This window comes from Neopelma chrysocephalum, unplaced genomic scaffold (assembly GCF_003984885.1).
Source record: "Neopelma chrysocephalum unplaced genomic scaffold, ASM398488v2 Primary Assembly neopelma1_68, whole genome shotgun sequence".
NCBI lineage: Eukaryota > Metazoa > Chordata > Aves > Passeriformes > Pipridae > Neopelma > Neopelma chrysocephalum.
This window is the reverse complement of record NW_020897727.1, coordinates 2,680,997-2,700,619: the sequence shown is the minus strand read 5'-3', so window position 1 is coordinate 2,700,619 and position 19,623 is coordinate 2,680,997. Positions and strand designations below refer to the sequence as shown.

At 41.2% G+C, this 19,623-nt stretch overlaps 1 protein-coding gene and 1 long non-coding RNA gene across 6 annotated transcripts in view; both read right to left on the bottom strand.

Annotated features, from left to right (window-relative positions):
• LOC113968462 overlaps window positions 1–11,884 on the bottom strand; it is a 100,542-nt gene extending 88,658 nt beyond the window's left edge. Inside the window, exons 1-2 of one of the 2 annotated variants that reach the window (XR_003534521.1) lie at window positions 11,673–11,884; window positions 9,099–9,265 (exon numbers count right to left, since the gene is read on the bottom strand). This is a non-coding gene — a long non-coding RNA (uncharacterized LOC113968462). Of the gene's footprint in view, window positions 1–9,098; window positions 9,266–9,781; window positions 10,329–11,672 lie in introns of those variants that run through there. The other variant, XR_003534520.1, reaches the window with a different exon arrangement.
• A 689-nt stretch (window positions 11,885–12,573) lies between these two features.
• The window catches only part of SALL1 (spalt like transcription factor 1), a 17,703-nt gene continuing 10,653 nt past the window's right edge, over window positions 12,574–19,623 (bottom strand). For all 4 annotated transcript variants that reach the window (XM_027685027.1, XM_027685025.1, XM_027685024.1 and 1 more), the window contains exons 3-4: window positions 15,646–19,052; window positions 12,574–14,585 (exon numbers count right to left, since the gene is read on the bottom strand). In XM_027685027.1, coding sequence (XP_027540828.1) covers window positions 14,145–14,585; window positions 15,646–19,052 — 3,848 coding nt within the window. In that variant the 3' untranslated portion in view covers window positions 12,574–14,144. The remainder of the gene's footprint in view (window positions 14,586–15,645; window positions 19,053–19,623) is intronic.

Genomic DNA, 19,623 nt, shown 5'->3' with positions numbered 1-19,623 from the left:
TATGTGGCATTATTGTTGGACAGGTTTTGTGGTGACTTGTGTATGAGATTTTAATTAAGTACAGAAATAGACAAATATGGAAACATCTTTAGGTTTTAGATCCCAAAGACACAAGAAATACTTCTTTTAAGCAGGTGTGCCTTCCTGGGCAGCTGTTTAAGATTAGTAAATTACAAGCTCAGGATTTTATTCTTAAATATGGCTAAAGAATAAACTCTTTAGTCTGGCAAGTTGGAGTCAAACTGCCACAATGAGCACCTGTTGAGAAAGCCCATTATTTGAAGCTGGGGGTTCTGGGTGAAAAGATCACTGTGAATTAATTTTGATTGCTTCACAAAACTCTACATAACAAATGGTCTCTGACAAGGGTATCAGGGGACTTCCATTTGAAGGGGAGAAAAAAAGATTTTGTTACTAGGAAGGTAACATAATCTCTGCAGTGACATTAAAACACACCAGTGGCTGCACTTGCTTGAATCTCCCTTCTGAAACAGATTGTATGTCCTTAGGTTACCAGGTATTAAGTTTTGGGAGGGAAAGAGAAACAAATGATATCAAAATCTTATCTAAAAGGTTAGCTAAAAAGAATATGGCCATAGATTCATGAATCCTGAATTGTTAATTGTTATTTGTTTACAAGTTTAATCACAGCCACATTTCTGTGTGTTCTGGATTGCTACATGCATTGCCAAAAAGGAGGAGGAGGAGAAAAGAATCAATTTGAAAAAAAGTTTTTGCAGTTGACTAAATAAATCAGCAGCTTTCTTGTGTGAGTTAATTCTAATAGTAAGTTAAGGTAACAGTAAGGATAATAAGACTATCTGCTAAATACTTCTCTTGCTTGGTATACAGACTATTGAATGAAGCAGTTTCTGTCTCTCTGAAAAGAAGTTTCCATCCAAAATATACAAAAGTACTACCTGTCTGTCAACCCTGATTAAATCTAAGGCCAAGCTTACCATCTGTTTGTGCAAATGAAAAGCCTAATATTCCACCAACTACTCTGCATGACCACTTTACTTAAGGGTTTCCTGCAAAATGATTTTCAGTTCATCCAGGACTTATTTTTAGAACAAAAAGAATCACCAGAAAGCACTATGCTTTTAGCTAATAATCATGATCCAGTTGACTTTATGCTTGATTTGTCAACTCTTAGCCATTAATTTTACATGAATTACAATTTCTGATTCCTTCGAAAGTGGCTGTAAAAATATATCCATATGAAGACAATAAAATGCTCATATTGACTTCTCATTTTACATGTGTTCTGTTTTTAAGGCAACCTGAATTATATCATCATCAGGGTATTAATTGTACCCACACAAAAAATTGGATGTTACTTGATTCATATGGGTACCAGAGGCTTGTGTCTATGACTGGCAAAAACACTGCAGCCATAATAAAGTCAGAATGTAGCCACATATTCTGTTAAATAAAAATAAGAGAAAAATTCTAAATCAATCAGACCCTGCACTTAGTTAATTTATGACATAGGCAGGAATCAGTCTAGTATTAGACCACCAGCCACATCATCTTTCCAACTCTTGCAATATCTCTGTGTTACACTACAGGGCACATGATGGCCACTTGAAGAAAGAAATACAGATGCTGTCCTATTTCTTTCTAAAAACCAGATTGATATATTGTCATAATCCCAGCACAGAAATATTAGAAATCTTCAAGGAGTAGTGCTTTGTTCTTATAAATAAAACCTTGTTTGGAGTTGAAAGTAAACTCTGCATTGTACAAACCCATGTCAGCTCCATTTACCTGCACATGCCTTTGCCAACACTACAGTCCTGCAGCCCTCGTGTCCAGCACTCTGCCCTCCCAGAACCTTCCCAAAGATCCATGCACACAGACACTGCCTAGTATAAATTACTTCTATTTGGATAATTCAAGGAATTTTTCCACCCAAGTTTTTTTTCTACCGAAGTCCAGTCATCTTATATAGCTCTTAAAATTATCACATATCTCTTCAACCAATAGATTTATTATCTTGCTAATTCCATTGTTCATCTAATATAAGACATGAAGCAATGGGTAAAAGTGGAAAAAAAAAATCCCATAGATGTTTTTTATCTTACAAAAACAGAAAAAAAGATGAAATCTTTCTAATAACGCTCCTGTGATTCTGCTATAGCACACTAGAAAAGTATGAGCAGTGAGAAATATGTAATATATCATGGGGTTTTTTTCTTCATGTCCTGAAAATAAACTACAACTTTCCTATGTTGAAAAGTTTTTCCTTAAGTTAATAAAATCTGTCACTTTCCATAATGGTTGATTTGAAGAAAGTCCACAGGTGCAGTGTTCTTTTGTTCACAGCTTGGGAAGTCAAGGCTTATAATAAAAAGCCCTCTGTGTTATGGTCCTCCTTCCCCATCAATTCACATCAAGTATTATTAGAATCATCTGCCACCTCAGTGGTGCTTCCTCTGTGCTCAAACTGCAGAAGCAACAATGACATTTTACTGCTCTGCAGGTGCTGCTGTGTGTGGTCACGAACACAGAAGTGTGGCCTGCTATTGTTCCCCAGTAGCACTTTGATCTCAAACACAAAAAGCCACATAGCTGGCTGCCCTATTCATTCTTGTGCTGGGTTTATATGGGTGAGAGAAAGAAGAGGTGACAAGAGATGGGCAATCCATAATATTTATTTCAACAAATGCTTCAAATCTTTTTAAACATCATAAGAACATGGCTCATTAAACTACAACAGCCTTGAAATTGTGTTATAAAACCACAAAACAAAAATCAATACTTCTGCTGAAAAGGAGGTAATGAAATATATCGAGTTGGTTGAAAAGTGGTTTGTATGAATCATAATATTATTATGTGCACATCGCTTCTACTCCCAATACTTAAAGTTAACAAACTACGTAGTGTTTTCTATCCCATCACTTAAACAGGTGCTACAAGGTGGTATTTATCAAAGTTATTTTCCAGACTCAATCCTTCTGCCATAAATAATGCTGGGATATAGGAGGCTTAGTAAAAGGAGATCAATCCAATGCATATTTGCTACCTGAGCTTCAGCTGTTGTATTATTTCACAGTCTGATCAATACTGTGCTCTACAATAGCAAGGGAAAAAGCCACAACATCACCCTGATGAGTCACTGTAGGTTCATTACTGAACCAGAAGGAGGTAACATTTCTGATTTTATAAAGATTAAATCTGGTAGCAGCATTTGACCCCTTTTAAATAGTTTAACTCTCTATTTCAAGTCTTTTGCAATGACTTGTCCAGATTTTCAGCAGTGTGACACAAACTCTTCTGGAATCAACACTCCCTCTGCTGAAAAAATCCTGTGAAATATTATTTAGAATTCTCTCTCATTTATTTTAAAGTGGGGTTATTGCTCTGCAAGTTAATCCAGGGAAATCTGGTACTTAAAAATATTTTAACACAGGCAAGCAATAATGGCATTAATATCTTTCTCAAGAGAAAAATCAACCATGAATATCTGAAAATAACAAAGAACAGAAGAGATTGAAGAAGAGATTGAATAGTAACTAAACGAGACTAGCAAAAGGCTCAACAGCTACTAGCAGCCACTGTACTCTCACCCTCCTCAGAAATAAACTCCCAAATCTGCCAAACTCTGTTTGTAATGTAATCTCGAGAAGACAGCAAAATCTTCCCATACCAAAATTAATTCATTTAAAAGGACAGTGCAACATCCACACAAGTCTTCCAGGATGAAATAAAGAAGAAAACTATATATCAAAAATAAATGGATGGGGGGCTGGAGCGAAGTAAAAGCAGTTTTTAAGACTTGTGCAGTGTGCCTAGATTAACTATTTCCACCAAAACAGAAAATACATAGTATTAAAGAGAGTCCAAGCTGGGCTCTGGTATACAGAAAAGGATACAGAGCATAACCTGAGACTTGTGTAACTCTGATTTGCTGAGGAGAAACAAAGTGAGATCAACCCTTGACTTAGGACAAACTCATCCAAGAAATTTCCATGGTTGCCACTGCTGTAGCCAAAAGCTTCTCTGCACATCATTTCTTATACTATGAACATTGACAGGGTGGACTGAGCCATTTCACTGCACCTCAGCCATTTCAAAGTCTCCTGTCCTGGAGATCTGTCCTCACAGATGCATGTCCATCCCATCATTTTAGATAGTTATGGTGGCACTGGAAAGACTCTAAATGTCCACTCACCACAAGACCCCAAAAGCTTAGTTTTACACCCAGTCAGAAAAATCTCACTTCCTACAGCATGTGAACTTCTAATCCCAGCTGGGGGCTGGTTCTGCAGAAGCTGAGGAAATGCTATCCTGTAAATGAACATCTCAACTTCCCTTTGGCATGCAGAATGAACTGGTTACTCCAATTCCAGCAGGGATCCTTTCCAAATTATGCTTTGATTTTACTACTTAACAGCAGTGGGAAAAGAGGTGCTACAGCTGGTAGCTACTGATATTTAATCTTACATTTATTTTTACTTTATTGTTTTCTATAAATAGTCTTGTCTTTCACCAGTTCTACTGCTGTTAGAACCCTTTCCAGTAACTGTCAACATTACACAGAGCCTTAACCCCTGAGAGAGAAAGAAAGAAAGAAATGAGGGGGTGGAAGACAAGAGACAACTACTAATCCTGAAGAGAGACAGATCACATCATCACAGGAATCCCTGCTACTTCAGAGCATTCTGCAGTAATTAGCTGTATAGTAATTTCATTTGCCTAAGGTCAAATCTCCCAAAAATGTTATTTGGAAATGCAGCAGCCTAGATTTGGCCCTCTACAAAGAGCTAAGAGTATACTGCTTCCATCTCCCCACCTGTCAGCTACAGGTGCCTGACTGCCTCATGGCTCTGTCAGCACATGGTCCCCGTTGCTTGTGTACATAAAGAGTAATCATACAACAAACTAATCACTTTCCTTTGATAACAATTAAAAAAAAAAACAAACCTTTTTTTGGGAAACTGCTGGCCAGACAAGACAGGAGGCACTGGGATGATCTCAGTGTGTTTGTTTAGGATGTCAGTTCATAACTGTCCACTGTCATGGGACTTGGGCCATGATTTTAAGTGACTTTGTGTCAACACGTTTTTAACAGCTTGACTATTAGCCAGAGTAGCACTTTCTAAAAATCATGATTCTTGGGCATGGTTTAAATTGAGCGTTATATAAATTGAAATAGCAAAATAAACCATCAAACAAGTTTCAAATTTAGGTCAAATTGTAAAAGAGGTGGGGGCTGGGGAGTTGGAAATTGCTGGCCATGTTCTTCTTGTTGTTAATGTTGTCAATATCTAATTTTCAACTAAAAAGTAAGTCCTTCAAGATAAGCAGTAGATAAAGCCAGGACTTCAGGCTTTAGTTGATGGTTACTTCAGATTCCTGGTGAAATGAAACTCACTCCATTCTGTTCCTCCACCAGACAAGAACATCTAAGTGTAAATTGCTGACTTGTATGGACAGTGTTACAAAACCCAGAGTTAACCTTTCAAGCCATATTTAAAGTTAAAAAGATCAAATTGGTCAAACAGAAAAAATCTCCCAGAGGATCCAAAAATATTTCCTGTCTTTATATCATTCCTAGGGCCCAACAGTAGAGCAGGCAATGGTCACACCTATAGCTGCCTTTCAACACATGGCTGCACTACTGTGCTTGCAATTCATATAGAACACGGAGATGTATACTCTCTGGGGAAAAAATAAAAGAGGATCAGAAAATATTGGAGACTTGCACCAAAAACACATGCAGAGGACTCCAATTTTCACACTTTATTTCAATGAACTCTCCATACAACACACTGGCCATGAGCCCTTTCACATCTTCCTGCCTACCTCACACACTACCCTCAAACAAACCAGACAGTCACTCAGGCAACAAGTTTGGCCCTAAATTGTCATACTATACATTATCCAGCATTTTTTTTTTCTGATTAAATATGACTTTTACAATTTCACATACTTTTTTTACTGTTTTTTTCAAATATGGGAAATATATAAAGAGAACTCATTACCTGGAGTCCAGGTTGAAAGTTATCACTACATAAATATCACTGAAATTGGAAATCGGCTACAGGCACTTGTTTGCAAGGCAGCAAATGCAACAACTATTTCCTTGTATTGTTCCCAAGATAAAGGGGCATTTTGTCTACAAGGAAAATTTTAAAAGATTGTGATTACATCTGACAGTTCAGCAAAAATACAGTACCTCTTGAGACCTTTTTCAAAATCTGATGCTTTGATCATACAAATACAGTAAAAATGTAAGCATGTATAATATAGGATTAACTTTTAAACTTCATCTAATAAGTGGCAAATAATGTATTGAGGTACCAGCAGAGCACTTCCAGGTGTTCTGGTAGATGCTGAAATGCAAAATAACTGGTTTGTGTTGGCTATTTTACAACCATTTATATTCCCAGAGAGTAGCCATGTATGATATACACACATTGTAAAAGACCAGTCTGAACAGTTTCCTATCTAAATCTGAACAGTTTCCTATCTAAATATCCAAAATAAGCAAAAATTAAAGGTAAGGAACTGTTGTTAGCATCATTTTACACAACACATCAAGAGATTAGAGCAACTAGCCAAAGTCACATGTGTCCAGAACCAGATGAACCTTCCACTTCCTAAATTATCCCCTCACATTTTAACCACATGCAAAACGTTTACATAAGCCTCCAAGGTTCCAAATCACTCATAATTAAAATGTAATAAATTCCATTCAACAGCACTAACAATAAAGGAATATGTGTGCATCAAGCCAGTGCATACATCGTAGATAGAGAGTGAAAACAACAAAATCCTGTGCAGGAATTAAATTTCACTATTGCTGTCAACTTTTCATTTTCACTAATGGCTTTTAAGAAAGCCGGACATTTTTCCTCAGTCCATTTTACCTTTTCCCTCTATTTGACAAATATTGATTTTCATTTCCTCCAAGTTTAAGTGCATTGAATGCTACTGTGACTGGTTTGTTTGCTTTTTTTTTGTGTCCCAGCTTTATTGAGGATACCAGCATGAATGCTTACAGCTTTCAAAAGAGAATTGGTTTAATAACTTCTTCAAATCCAGGAGAGAACACAGGAGCCCAGTTTACTTTTTCTATAAGTCATGTAAGAAAAGTAACTCTGACTCTAGGTGACCATCTAATGTCAGTAAGGAGACTGCTGCAGTAATAACCTCAGTGTTTTAAGCTGCTACTGCTGTGCTCTGTCACAACAGGACAAATTACGGAGTGTTCTCCCTCCACTTCAGTGCAAATTAGACATACTGTCTTAAAAATGCCTTCAGTGGTATTTCAAGCTAAGTCTGTTTTGTAGACAGTTGTCCCTTCAAGAGGCTTGGTTTGGAAGGTAACACCTCATGAAATTCTGGCTCAAACAAGCTATAGCTTTATGAATTCTTTTCCGCCTGACTCACAGATACATAAGCTCAACCTCCTTTTGTAAGATGATCTTAAGCTTTGCAAACCTGCCTAGTACAGTTTGGACTCTTTCCTATCCTAAGGTCTTGTTCACCAAATAAGAAATTCCACCTATTCAAATATGGAAGGGGGGAGAAATCTCAGTGGATAGGAATAAACATCTGGACTGAAAGGGAAAGAAAGTAGCACCTTAAAACTGCCACATACGGCATTACAGAAATTGTCTGTACAGCACTCAGGCATTCACCAGTGTCAGAAGCCAAAATAAGCTCAGCTAACTAACAGAGGTTTAACTTAGTTTACATGCATCAGCACTAGAGGCCTATGCTGGTATTAAAGGTTCCCCACAACCGAGCTAGTGACCTACGATCCCAGACAGCACCGTTCTCAGCAGCAGCTGACACAAGTTGCTGAGAGGACTTGGTATTCAGTCTAGACAACTAAACAGACATATAAACCCTTGAAATCTGTTCTCTCTCTCTCTCTCTGTAGTTTGCTATTCTCTGGATCCTCTAACACACAGACAGATAGGGGTTCATACGAATGTACATTTTGCATGGAACATCCACTTAGCTATTGTACATATTAAACAAATGTTAGCTTCACTATGGATTACCTGACATTTTAAAATCCTGATGAAAATAAAGCAAAGCAATTTAAAATTATTCACTGCTAAAGGAAACTCATTTTCAAAACAGGCACTGCTTTGAAAAAATTCTTAATATTATTAATCGAGTTAGTTTCACTGGCTTCACTTTGAAATTATTTTCCTTGGAAAAGATGGGGGAAAAGAAAGAAAGAAATAGTGACTAGTGGGGTTAAATCTGTTACAGTGTGCCAGGCCACTCAATTTTTTGCATTCCATATTCAATTCTAAATAGTTCTCATGTTGCACCACCTGATGCCAGGTGCTGCAGGGCTTCTGCTACACCCACCTGACATTGTGATGCTGCATTTTTAAGACCTTTAAATAATGAAAATAGACCTTTGCACTTCAGCACTGCACTGGTCAAGAGAGCTGTCTGTACAGATGATGTGAATGTCTGCTAACATGGAGAGACTTCTTACTTTTGAAATGAAATGACACTAGAAGTTTCAGGGCTTATCATTCCAGTGAGAACCTTCCTTATTACCACAGGTGACCAAGTCTAATGTGGGCATGGAAATGTTTTTAGTGTCCATCTAACCCGATTTTGAAGTTCTTTCCAAGAGTGACAATAACTTCTGAAAGTTAAGAAGAGCTTGCAGTTTGGGTTAACTAATTATTGAAAGAAGAATGACATCACTTTCCTACTCTACAACTCTGTATCGGGTGTTCTCACAGTGCACTGTTTGCTCTGAGTCTGCCACATACAAGATGCTGGCCTCGCCCACCACGCAGAGCATTGCAGAGAACAACTCCAACCCTCGTGCATGTTCTTCACCAGCTCCAACAGTGCTAGACAGACTTGAGCACTAAAGAAAATTCCTCTTTCCTGCTCTCCTGTTTTCACTCTACTGCTCCCCTTCCCACATCACTGAGAGATTTTTCCTCTTGAGAAATTTAGTCTGTGGATTCAAAAATACATGTCTAAATTAAAACAGAAGATAAAATGGAAACTGAAGAAACTTGTGCTAAGACAAAAAAAAAAAACAAACACAATTTGAGCCAGAAACATCATTTTAATTACTAACATTCCTATATCTCACTTACCTGTGAAATATTTCAGCCACTGTGTGTGGTTCAGGGCCTCCTGGTATCTCACATCCCTGGAACAAGGAGATCTTCCCAGGAAGGAATCACCATGCGCTCACCATCTTCCAGGCATCTCCTAGGCCACTGACAGTAGTCCGGATAACCATTCCGATATTAACTATAACCTGGATGTAAAACCCAGAAATATCAAATCAGAAAATCATAAACACAGCTGTCAGTAACTCTGTTCTCAGCTGAAGTTGCATAATTTTCTATTATTCCTGTTCTTTCCTATTAATATTTCCAACTCTCTACTCCTCTTTAACGTTTTGTCTAGAGATACATATTTATATAAGAGACCATGTTGTAGGTGAAATCTTTAAGTCATTATATTTCAACTCAGCAGTTAAGAGACATATTGCTTCCAGCTGCTATAAATAACTCTACCCACTTATTTGCAAAACATTATTTTAACTTCTGTCAACTCATATTCATGAGAGAAAGAAACCAAACAAAAAAATGCTAGTTCGATTTAAAAACAAAAAAAGACCAAAAAAAAACCCCAAAACCCCAACAAGACCCGACCACAGAGAAACAAACCTGGAGAACTACTGAAAGCTGGCAGGGAAACAAACCTGGAGAGCTACTGAACACTGGCAAGGAGACAGCAAAAAAACAACTGTCATGTTACAAAGTCTCACCTTCTCCTGCCAAGTAAAACTGGCCTCCTGCAAAGACACAGCCAGGTAGTTTGTGACTTCAGGACTCTCAAAAGCAAGAAGCATGCCCCACAGAAAAGGTCAAAACAAGGAGCAACTGTTGCATTTTGATAGTCAGCAAATATTCTTTCCAAAGCAAGAACAAATCGAGACATTTGTTGCTCGCTGCAGCTGGGAGAACTTGCAACCTGTTCTTAAGTCTCAAACCACAGCCCAGCCTCGGAAGAAACACGGAAATTCAACTGACTTTTCCCTGAGAAAAGCGTTTGGGATTTGGTCGTCATCAGCACCCGAAATAAGCCAGGCAGTTTGCTGCTTCCCTTCCCTTCTCACCCCTGCCTCGCCAATACAGAAACCTCATTCCTGCCCATCCCATGTGCTGCCCCGATCCTCTCTCTCCTCTCCGCCGGTATCGTGGGCCTTTCGGGTGAGCCCTTCACGCCCTTTAACAGCCTTTCATTCCGCCTGTCCCCCAACACCTCCCCAGTCTGCCCCGCGAAGTGACACCCGCCGGGCTGCTCCCCGGCCGAGATGCGCTCCCCGCTCCGCCGAGCGCCGCGTCCTCGCTTCCTCGTCCCCCCACGGCATTCGGGGAAACCCCAAGTTCCGGGGCTGTGGGCTGGCAGCAGTGCCCGGCGGGAGGGGCAGCCCTGCGGTGTCCCGGCCAGCACGGGCCGGCCGCCTCCGGCCGCTCCGCCGCCGGCCCTTCCCAAGCGGGGAAGCTTCGCACGACCTCAGCCCAGTTTTTAAATAAATCACGTCTGTTTCTGGGTGAAGAAAATTACTCGGGATGATTAAATGAACGATCGTTGGCGCTTAAAAGAAAGGAAAAAAATATACCACCCCACCCTTTATTTTAATGGATGATAAAATTGTGATGGGCGAGACGGAGGGGGAGGAGGGAAAAGGGGGAAGAAAACTTTGTTTCTAATGAGGAAAATGCGGCTGCGAAAACAAAACAGAAAAAAAAATCTATTCTTGAATAAGGATTAATTCAGTGTCTGTGAATAGGAAACGCTGCGCTGGGTAATTGCAGCGAGGTAGCGCGGCTCCAGCTGCGAGGCGACGCGAGCACCTTTGTGCGCTTGCCAGGACAGCCCTGGGGAGAGGTAACTTCCCTCCGTCCCCACGGTCTGGTGTCGAGTAACGGGAAATTTAACATTCCGTGTTTCCAGAGCAAATTATCCCCCCCCCCCTCCACCCCCCTTCCCTTTCCCCCACTTCCCTCGCAGGCAGCCAGCCGGGCGCTCCGCCTGACGGGGCGGGGAGCCCCGAGCCGGCCCTTGGCACCGCATCCTGCGGGCACAGGGACGGCGTCCCCGGCCTCCGCAGCTCCGTTCGAGGGTGGCAGGAGGAAGGGAACGGAAAAGCCGCTCGGCAGCGAGGGGAGAACGGCCCGGGCACCCTCCGCGCAGCGGGAGGCACGGGCAGCTCCTCCCGCCGGCACCAACCTCCGCGACGGCAGCGAGGGAAGCGCAGAGCGAAGCGGCGGCACCGGGGCGGGCGGGGCAGCGCCCGAGCTCATCGGGGAACCCCCGCCCCGCCGGCCCGAGGGGTGTCCCGGGGAACCTCGCCCGCCGCACACCCCGTCACCTCAGGGAAACGCTTCGGAAAGGCTGGGGGAGAAAAGGGTCTGTGGGCTCTCGCAAGGGGCGCCGGGGCTGGGGCGAGGGAGCGCAGCCCCTGGGGCAGCTGCGCCTCCGCGGCCCCGGCGCCCCCTCGGCCCAGCCGGGGGTGCGCTGTGAACGCGGGGCGGACTCCGCTCGGGGAACGAGGGCCGGGGGAAGGCCCGAAGGTACGAGAAAGAAAATCCCTATTTCTTTTTTTTGTTTGTTTTCTTCCCCCTCAAAAAAAGCCAAGCGCGTTACGTTACCCAGCGGCAGGAGCGTCCGGGTGCCCCGGGAGCGGCTTCCCTCGGCACCTAAAGACTCCGCTTCCGCGTGGGAAGAGGTTCCGAGGGCTGGAGTTAAAGGCACTAATGAAACTCAAGCCGTGGAAAGGAAACAAACCCTCCCGGAGCGCTGGGGGCTGCTAGCCCTTCCCTGGCAATTTCTCTGTTGCACAAATCTCAACTCAATTTAAAAGGAGAATTAGTTAGTATTTCATTGATAAAATCATCAAAATCCTTTTAATTTACCTTTTTCTGAGACCAAAAGGTGACTTGGAATTCTTAAATATTCACATTGACAAGCCAGCTGGCTCTAGTGTACAACTTACATGTTAACAAAAATGCATACCATGTACCAGGTGAATCATCACATTCGAACAGGAAAAGTCCTAAAGACATGAAATCCAAGAGGTATCCAGACTACAGTGTTAATATGCAGGATTCATAATCATAGGAAGGGGAAAACTCCTCAAGAAGAGTATTTCTCGCTCCAGCTCTTCAGTTTTAAATACTCTCTGATGCCCAATTTGCAACTCAAGCTACCGGGGGAAGAGCTAACTGATCACTTCTTGTTTAAAAAGCTGGGCAACTCCCCCCACAGTGACACTGAAGAAAATCCCATAATGCAAAACACCTGAATTTTGGAATAGTAAAAAAATATATATACAGTCACATGGACACAAAATTGGCTATGCCTGTTGATGGTTTTGAAGGCAGCCAATCTGATTTAGTTTCTGTTAAATAATGATGTAAAGAGATAAAGTTCTACTGGGTGAAAATACTGGGCTGAATTCTGTTTGACAAACTCATTTGAGGTTAATAATCATTGCAGGTGTTTAAGGGAAGCCAAATCATGTGCAAGGCCAAAGCAATTAGGTTTTGTTTGGTTGTTTGTTTTTTTTTACAATCAAGTTATAAACCCCATATAATATACGGAGGCTTGCAAGTGGGCATCTTAACACAGATATAGCAGCGTAAGCATGCCACAAACATACAATCTCATAAAATAAAATTAATATCAAATATAAAGCATTTGAACCAAATCAAGCCTTAAATGTAATAAATTATTTCCTTCAAAGGAAACTTACCTAGGCTCAATAAGGTCTTTGCTAGCAGCATTTTTTTTAATTAAGAAACTAAAAATGCCAAAATATCTACAATTTTATGAGAAGGAGTTGAATAGTTAAGGAGAAATTTCCCACTATTAGGGGGTATGAAAAATATACTAGCAATTAATATGCAATACATATATGTATACCCATACTTACAAATATAAACACACACATACAACCTGGACAGTTCATGTTAACCAAGGGAAAGGCTAAATAATACAAAATGATTACTAAATACAGGTACACTTTAAAAACACAGAGACAGCAAATTTTATCTGTTGCAAAAATGTATTTGATTACTCGAGTAAAATTACAGTATCTCTGCTGTTAGTAAGTATTAAATGTTAAAGAAACTGGACCTCTTTTCCTTTCAACTTTCCGAGAAAGTGCATGTAACAGTCCAAGGTTCCCCCTGCCCCCCCAATACCTAATACAAAATAAACAAACACTATACTTGTTCCCTTGGTCAAGGAGTAGGGCTTGGTCTTGTAAGGAACGTATGTACATTTTAATGAAAGTGATGTCTTATTGTATATACAGGAGCATCTACAGTTGTCCACGGAAGTTGTTCAAGATGCCATACTTAGCAGCATTGTGAAAGTCCAGCACATTTTCTATAATGAATATACCTACAAGGCAAAATGTTACGTCTCAGTTTCAACTACCAAAACAACACTTCAGTATCTCCTCTAATAATCCGCGTGCTTATTACTGTACAGAAATGTATTAACATTTAAGACGACTCAAGTAAAAAGCACAATACAAATAACAGTTCAAAACGGAAAATGTTAAACCTACAAAAATTAAAGCAGTTTTAATTTTATAATAAAAATCAAAAACTGAGCTGTGTAAAGGACCCACACTGTTCAGTCTATATTCTCTCAGTCCTTTTCTTTAATTTTGTTTGGAAAAATTAAACAATGTGTTTGCTGATAAAGTTTCCAGCAGGATCAAAGTGTACATTTATATACAGATTTTTATTAGAGATCTAATGCATCACTGAGGCATCGCATCAATACCAGAGTTCATGTTAAACTGGATATAGAAAATAAGTTAATGCCAGAATAAGATCACCTAGCAGAACAGACTTGCAACTGCCATAAATGTTACAGCAAGTTTACAGCACTCTAGTCGATTAGTATTTAGTTCAAAATACGGGAGACCAAAGTTAATGCTTGCATTTGTTTGCAAAGCAAGGTTATATCACTAATAAATAAGCTCTCTTAGAATTCTAGAAGTAGAACACGGTACAAAACAAAGTCTTTGTAATGTTGTAGCCTGCAGCTTGAAAAAAGCAACCCTAGGTTGCACTATTTGCAGGAATGTTATTTATGGAGTTCTTTTTCTAATTTGTTACAATTTCTTTGTTGTCTTCCACGAAACGCGTAAAACGGAAGTTTGTCCCATTTTCATTGCTTGCCATTTTCTCCAGACCAGCTAGAGGTGCATTGGGTTCTGAATTCTGGAGCTTCTCCAGGCTTCCCGTCAAGCCACTGATGGGAGAGCTGCCCCCGTTGCCCAGGCCTCCCGGTGCTGGAGGGATGCCGCCATTCTGGATGACAGAGATCTCGTTGGTCTTCATGGCCAAGCCATTGGAGAGTGCAGCTGCATACTGGTTCCAGAAGCTGGATGGGTCTCCATTCCCTGACCGCGCAGCCAAATCCTTCTGAAACATTTCTGGGAACTTTACAGGATTGCCTCCTAGAAATGTCATGGGGCCATCTACAGAAAGTCGTCTGCCTCGTCTTGCAGGAGTACTGTTCCACATGTGAGTGCCCATGTGAACCTGGAAAGAAAGAAAGGGAGAAACAAACAAACAAAAAATAGAGGTTGACAGGGATTTCAAACTTATTTTGATCACTGAGAAGGCAGGAGTCCATGAATGTGTCCAGTCTTGTTACCTAATGAATGGCATTAAAGGTAGAGGATGCAGGGCTCTATTTCCCATCTGGAATAATAAATAAACTACTTCTGGATTAGCTCATCATCATTACCCACAATACCCTGTTCTGCTGCTCAACAATGCATTGCTTCTTACTCTTTTTTTTTATTACATGTATTTAGTTTATAATGACTTTGTGTTGTTCTGTCAATTGCAGATAGCTGCTTTCAGGGCTAGAATTGCTATGTCCACTTTCATTGCAATAGCAAGTATTGTATTTGACACCCTTTACCCTATAAACGTCCTTTTCAGACAGGCAGAAAGTATCCTTTACTGATTGCTCATTGGAGAGCCTCCTGTATAGACAGAATGGCCTGAAAGTAATTATGCACCTCACATTACTGGCAGCAACCTCTAGAGAAATACTCTGTCAACAGAAAAATGTACACAGTAAAGTGCTCAACTGGTGTTCTAAAACTTAAGTATATTTGCTTTTTTAAACACATATCAGTAGGAAATGTTAGTTATATAATCAATTAAAGTAATGCCCATTACTTCCAGAATTATATTAATAGTTTTTTTAAACACTCATCTTACATGATAGATATGAAAAACAGCACATTCAAGAGCCTTTCACCTCTTGAAGAGGTGTGTGAGTTACAAAACTCATTTCTCCGTTAATTAATACTCCTTACCATCATTTGGCTGTTCTGTTTCACACTCTACATAGACAGTCTTTGCTGGCAGATGAATTTTAATTAAGCCAAAACAGTTCATGCCTCAGACCTGCCGCCAACATGAGCACTCAGCAAGAGGCCACCTAGGTCTACCAGAGCTGACTAAACACACTGTCACACCACAGATACCCAAAGGTACCACTGCTTACAACATCAACAGACGTAAAAAACTGAAAACCCCCAGGAAGGAGAAAATTAAGCCTAAGAGCAGCAAGAGGAAAAAGTACCTTCAGATTGCCTTTTGTTGTAAATGCTCTTCCACATATAGTGCAGGCAAAAGGTTTCTCACCAGTGTGTGTCCTTTCATGGATCTGCAGAGCACTGGAAGAAGAAAATGTTTTCCCACACGTGTTGCAGTAGTGCTGTTTTGGAGTTCTTCTGGGGAGAGCAGGGAGCAGCACAGGGGATGTGGCAGAGGACAGTGGCCCCGAAGAAACAAGACCAGAGGGTGCTTCTTTACTGTCCTGAGGAGAGCCGTGCACAAAGCCGTTCACCTCAGTCTTTATGAGCGATGACAATGTATTAGCAGGCATAACTGAAGAGTTCTGATTAGGGCCAATACTGGAGTTGGGCTCAAAAAGTTGTGATGGTAGATCTCGCATCTGATGTGTCAACATATGCTGCTTCAAATTACCCTTTGTGGAAAAGCCACGATTGCAAACTGTGCAAATAAATGGTCGCTCTTTGGTATGACTTCTGTAATGAATGTCCAAGGCACTCTGACAAGCAAATGTTTTGCCACAAATGTCACATGCAGTGTTTTTAAATTTACCTCTATCTCTGAAAGGAAAGAGCATACTCAGAGACTCTTCTTTAATTATTTTATCAGTGTTACTAGACGTCAAGTCCAAAGCACCACTGTTAGCAGGGGTTGGAGACAAACCGTTGGCAAACTCACTTGATAAAGCTCTTACTGGTTTCTCTTCAATACTTGGTGACTTGTGGTAATCATTAGTGCTGTTGGATGGGGACAAGGCCTGCATGGAAGAGGTAGACTCTGAGACAGCAGGGCTTCCAGCACTTTGGCTTTCCATATCACCACCGACAGATGACGAATCGTTAGTCAAAACGTCCCCTTCCACTGACCCATTTTCAACTGACTTTAAGCTCGCCTGAAGTTGTTCAGCAAGTCCTGCATTGATCATCTTCATCTGATTTTCTAAAGCAGCAATACTTGACATTTCCAGGGGCAGAGGGGAAGAAGACAAGCTGTCTTGTGATGCATCCACAGATTTAGGTGTATCTGGCACGCTGCTGTCAGGACAGTCTTCCATATTCTCATCTGAGAAGTTGTCTATATCATCAAAATTCTTATCATCAAAAGATCCCGTATCTGATTCCATTGACTCAGGATAGTTTTCTGTCACTGGGGTGTTGGGGATCTGCCCTCCCATGTGCATTCGGATATGCTGCTGTAGCACAACGGCGTTGGTGAATTTTTTCTGGCAGATTGGGCACGAATGTTGCACTCTCAGCGGGGGCATGGCACGGTGGACACTGTAATGAGTCTTTAAGTTGCCCTTAGTAGTGAAAGCACGACCACAGATTTTACACTTAAATGGCCTCTCACCGGTGTGTGTGCGGTAATGCATTTTCAGTGCGCTCTGGCAGCTGAGAACTCGGTGGCAAATGATGCACTCGTTAGGATCGGTTGCCTTTTTGTCAATGTTTTCTACCAGTTGCTGCAACTTTGATGTTTCAGATGCTGGCGTTGAATCCAATAGTCCTCCAAATGGAAATTTTGCCTTAAATTGCTCTGACATTAGAGGCATCAGTGGATTTGTAAAAGTGGCGACACCGCTGGAGCCCGAGTCTGCTGCCGGTGAGCTCACGGAGCTACTCATGTTAGTGATGGTGCTTGTGTTTTGAGGGTTTTCTTCGATTTTGCCATTTGAGGTAGGCAAAGCACCAGACTCTACCTCATCAGAAAGTCCATTGGAAATTTTTGATGTGGGATCAGCTGTTCCCGAGTCGCTCTTGACAGAGCAGGGAGGGCTAGCAGAAGGATGGCTAATGGGAATCGGCTGAGGCTCCTCAGTTTTGATGAATGGGGTCAAGCTTGGAATCGTTGGTGGGAGCGGCAGGCCAACAGAAGTTGTTAGGGTGGAGAGGACTGGCTTGCTGTCCAGCCAGCTCGTGACAGGTTTCTCTGGTGGTATAGACATCCCATAAGGAATACCCGTGCTTGTAGGAATATTGTCCAAATGCTCTGGCACCGGGTACGGATTCATTTGAATATGAGGGTATTTTTCTTTATGACGCTGAAAGTGGACTTTTAAGTTTCCCTTTGTAGAGAACCTGTTTCCACATATGTTGCATTTAAATGGCCTCTCGCCAGTGTGAGAACGCAAATGAATCTGCAAGGCACTGTCACTCCCAAACACTTTAGCACAGAACCTGCATTTATGCTTGAAGAATGCCTCATCTGAATTACTTTTTGCTTCAAAAGCAGTTACATTTGGTGGCTTGCTTTTTCTTTGCTGTGCCAAGGCAGTCAAGGAGTTTAAATCCTCTGCAGGTGTTCCAATATTGGACAAGGGACTGGAGAAAACAGAGTTACTAGGGGCGGGCTGAGGTAGAAGTGGATTAGATGCAGGACTTAATAAACTGCTTATTGCAAAAGCTGGTGAAGATGATGCTGATACTGGTGGGTTGTTGAGCTGTGAGCCACCAATAGTTGAAGCCACTTTTTCTGAGGACGGTGTTGTAACTGCTGCTGCCAATATGTTAATATTTGGAGAAGAGCCACTATTGGATGGAATTAGAGTGTTGCCAGGGTTGCTCTGAGGTAGCTGTATAGGGGGTAGCTGTTTCACACCACTGATGCTGGCAGATTGACTAGCAAGGCTTTGTGCTAATCCAGCTGCTGCAGCCAGCTGCTGGGATAAATGGGAACTTAACGTGGACAAGGGGTTGGCAGATGTTCGTAAAGTACCTTGAGAAGAGCTGGATGTTGGCATGTCTGTATTTTGGGTAGCCAACAATAATATTTGGTGACGAATTTGTTCAATCAGTTGCAACTGATGGATCTGCTGCTGCTGCAATGCCAACAGCTGCTCCATCAGGGCAGGTACAGCGAGTTTACTGGTCGATGCACCGTTACATCTCGCTTCCTGTGAGAACTGTGCTACTGCCACTTTTGTACTCTGCAGGTTTTCAATTATTACATTACTATTTATCACTGAAAAGTTGCCTAATGTTGTCAGGTCCCCTATGTGAGGTAGAGAGGTTGTTACAGCTGAGGTACCCATTGTGGAGCTGTTACTGCTTGTAATACTATTGTTGACACTCTTGGAACTGCTACTGCTATTGTTAATGCTGGAAGCCTCCACATCCATGGATTCTTCCCTGTCAAGTTTGTTATGCTCTGAAAGGTCACTGCAGTCTACTTGATCTGTGTTATTAACTGTGTCATTCATCTGTTCATCAGGATTATCAGAAGGGGAACTAGGAGGGAAGGTTTCAGAAGGAGAAGCTGGATTTTCATTCACAATTAAAACTAATTGATTTTTAGTACAATTCTTCTTGTGTTGCAGGAGATCTGATAATTCAAAGAACTCAGCACAGCACCTGCCACAGACATGGGCGTCCTTGTTCTTAGTGGTTCGATTTGCTTGACCCTTTTCTGTGTCTCCTAAAACATCAAAAGATGATGGATTAGGAACCAAGCAGTAAATACAAAAAAAATCTGCAGGACATTTTATTTAAAAGTACTGGTTTTATCTACCACTCTAAAACAGACTAAGATTGCACATGAAAATAGATCAATATTCCTACTTCATGAAAATAAGACAAAAGCAACATTTAAAACTGTACAAGGGAGTTTTATCAATCCCTGTGTCTTAGATGATCATTTGCTTCAGATAATCCATCAAAATATAAAATACTATGAACTGAAGGCATTGGAGCATAATGAAATTCCATAGCAAAGTATTGATTTCCAATAATTCATACTGCTTATTGTCTAGTTGTCCACTGAGTGCAAATCAGCCATTTGAAGGACTCATTAGACTCTCACGTTCCTGTCAACCTTGTTCATTTTCAACTGATTCAAAGATATCTGTGACAGTTGCCCCATCACTAAACTAATTTGTAGTCATTCGAGGTCCCAATCAGTTGTTGACAAGAAAAAAAAAGTACGTATTACCAAGCTACAGACTGACCCCCCCTTCTTCCAAGTTGCTACATAAGGTACAAGCTCTGAA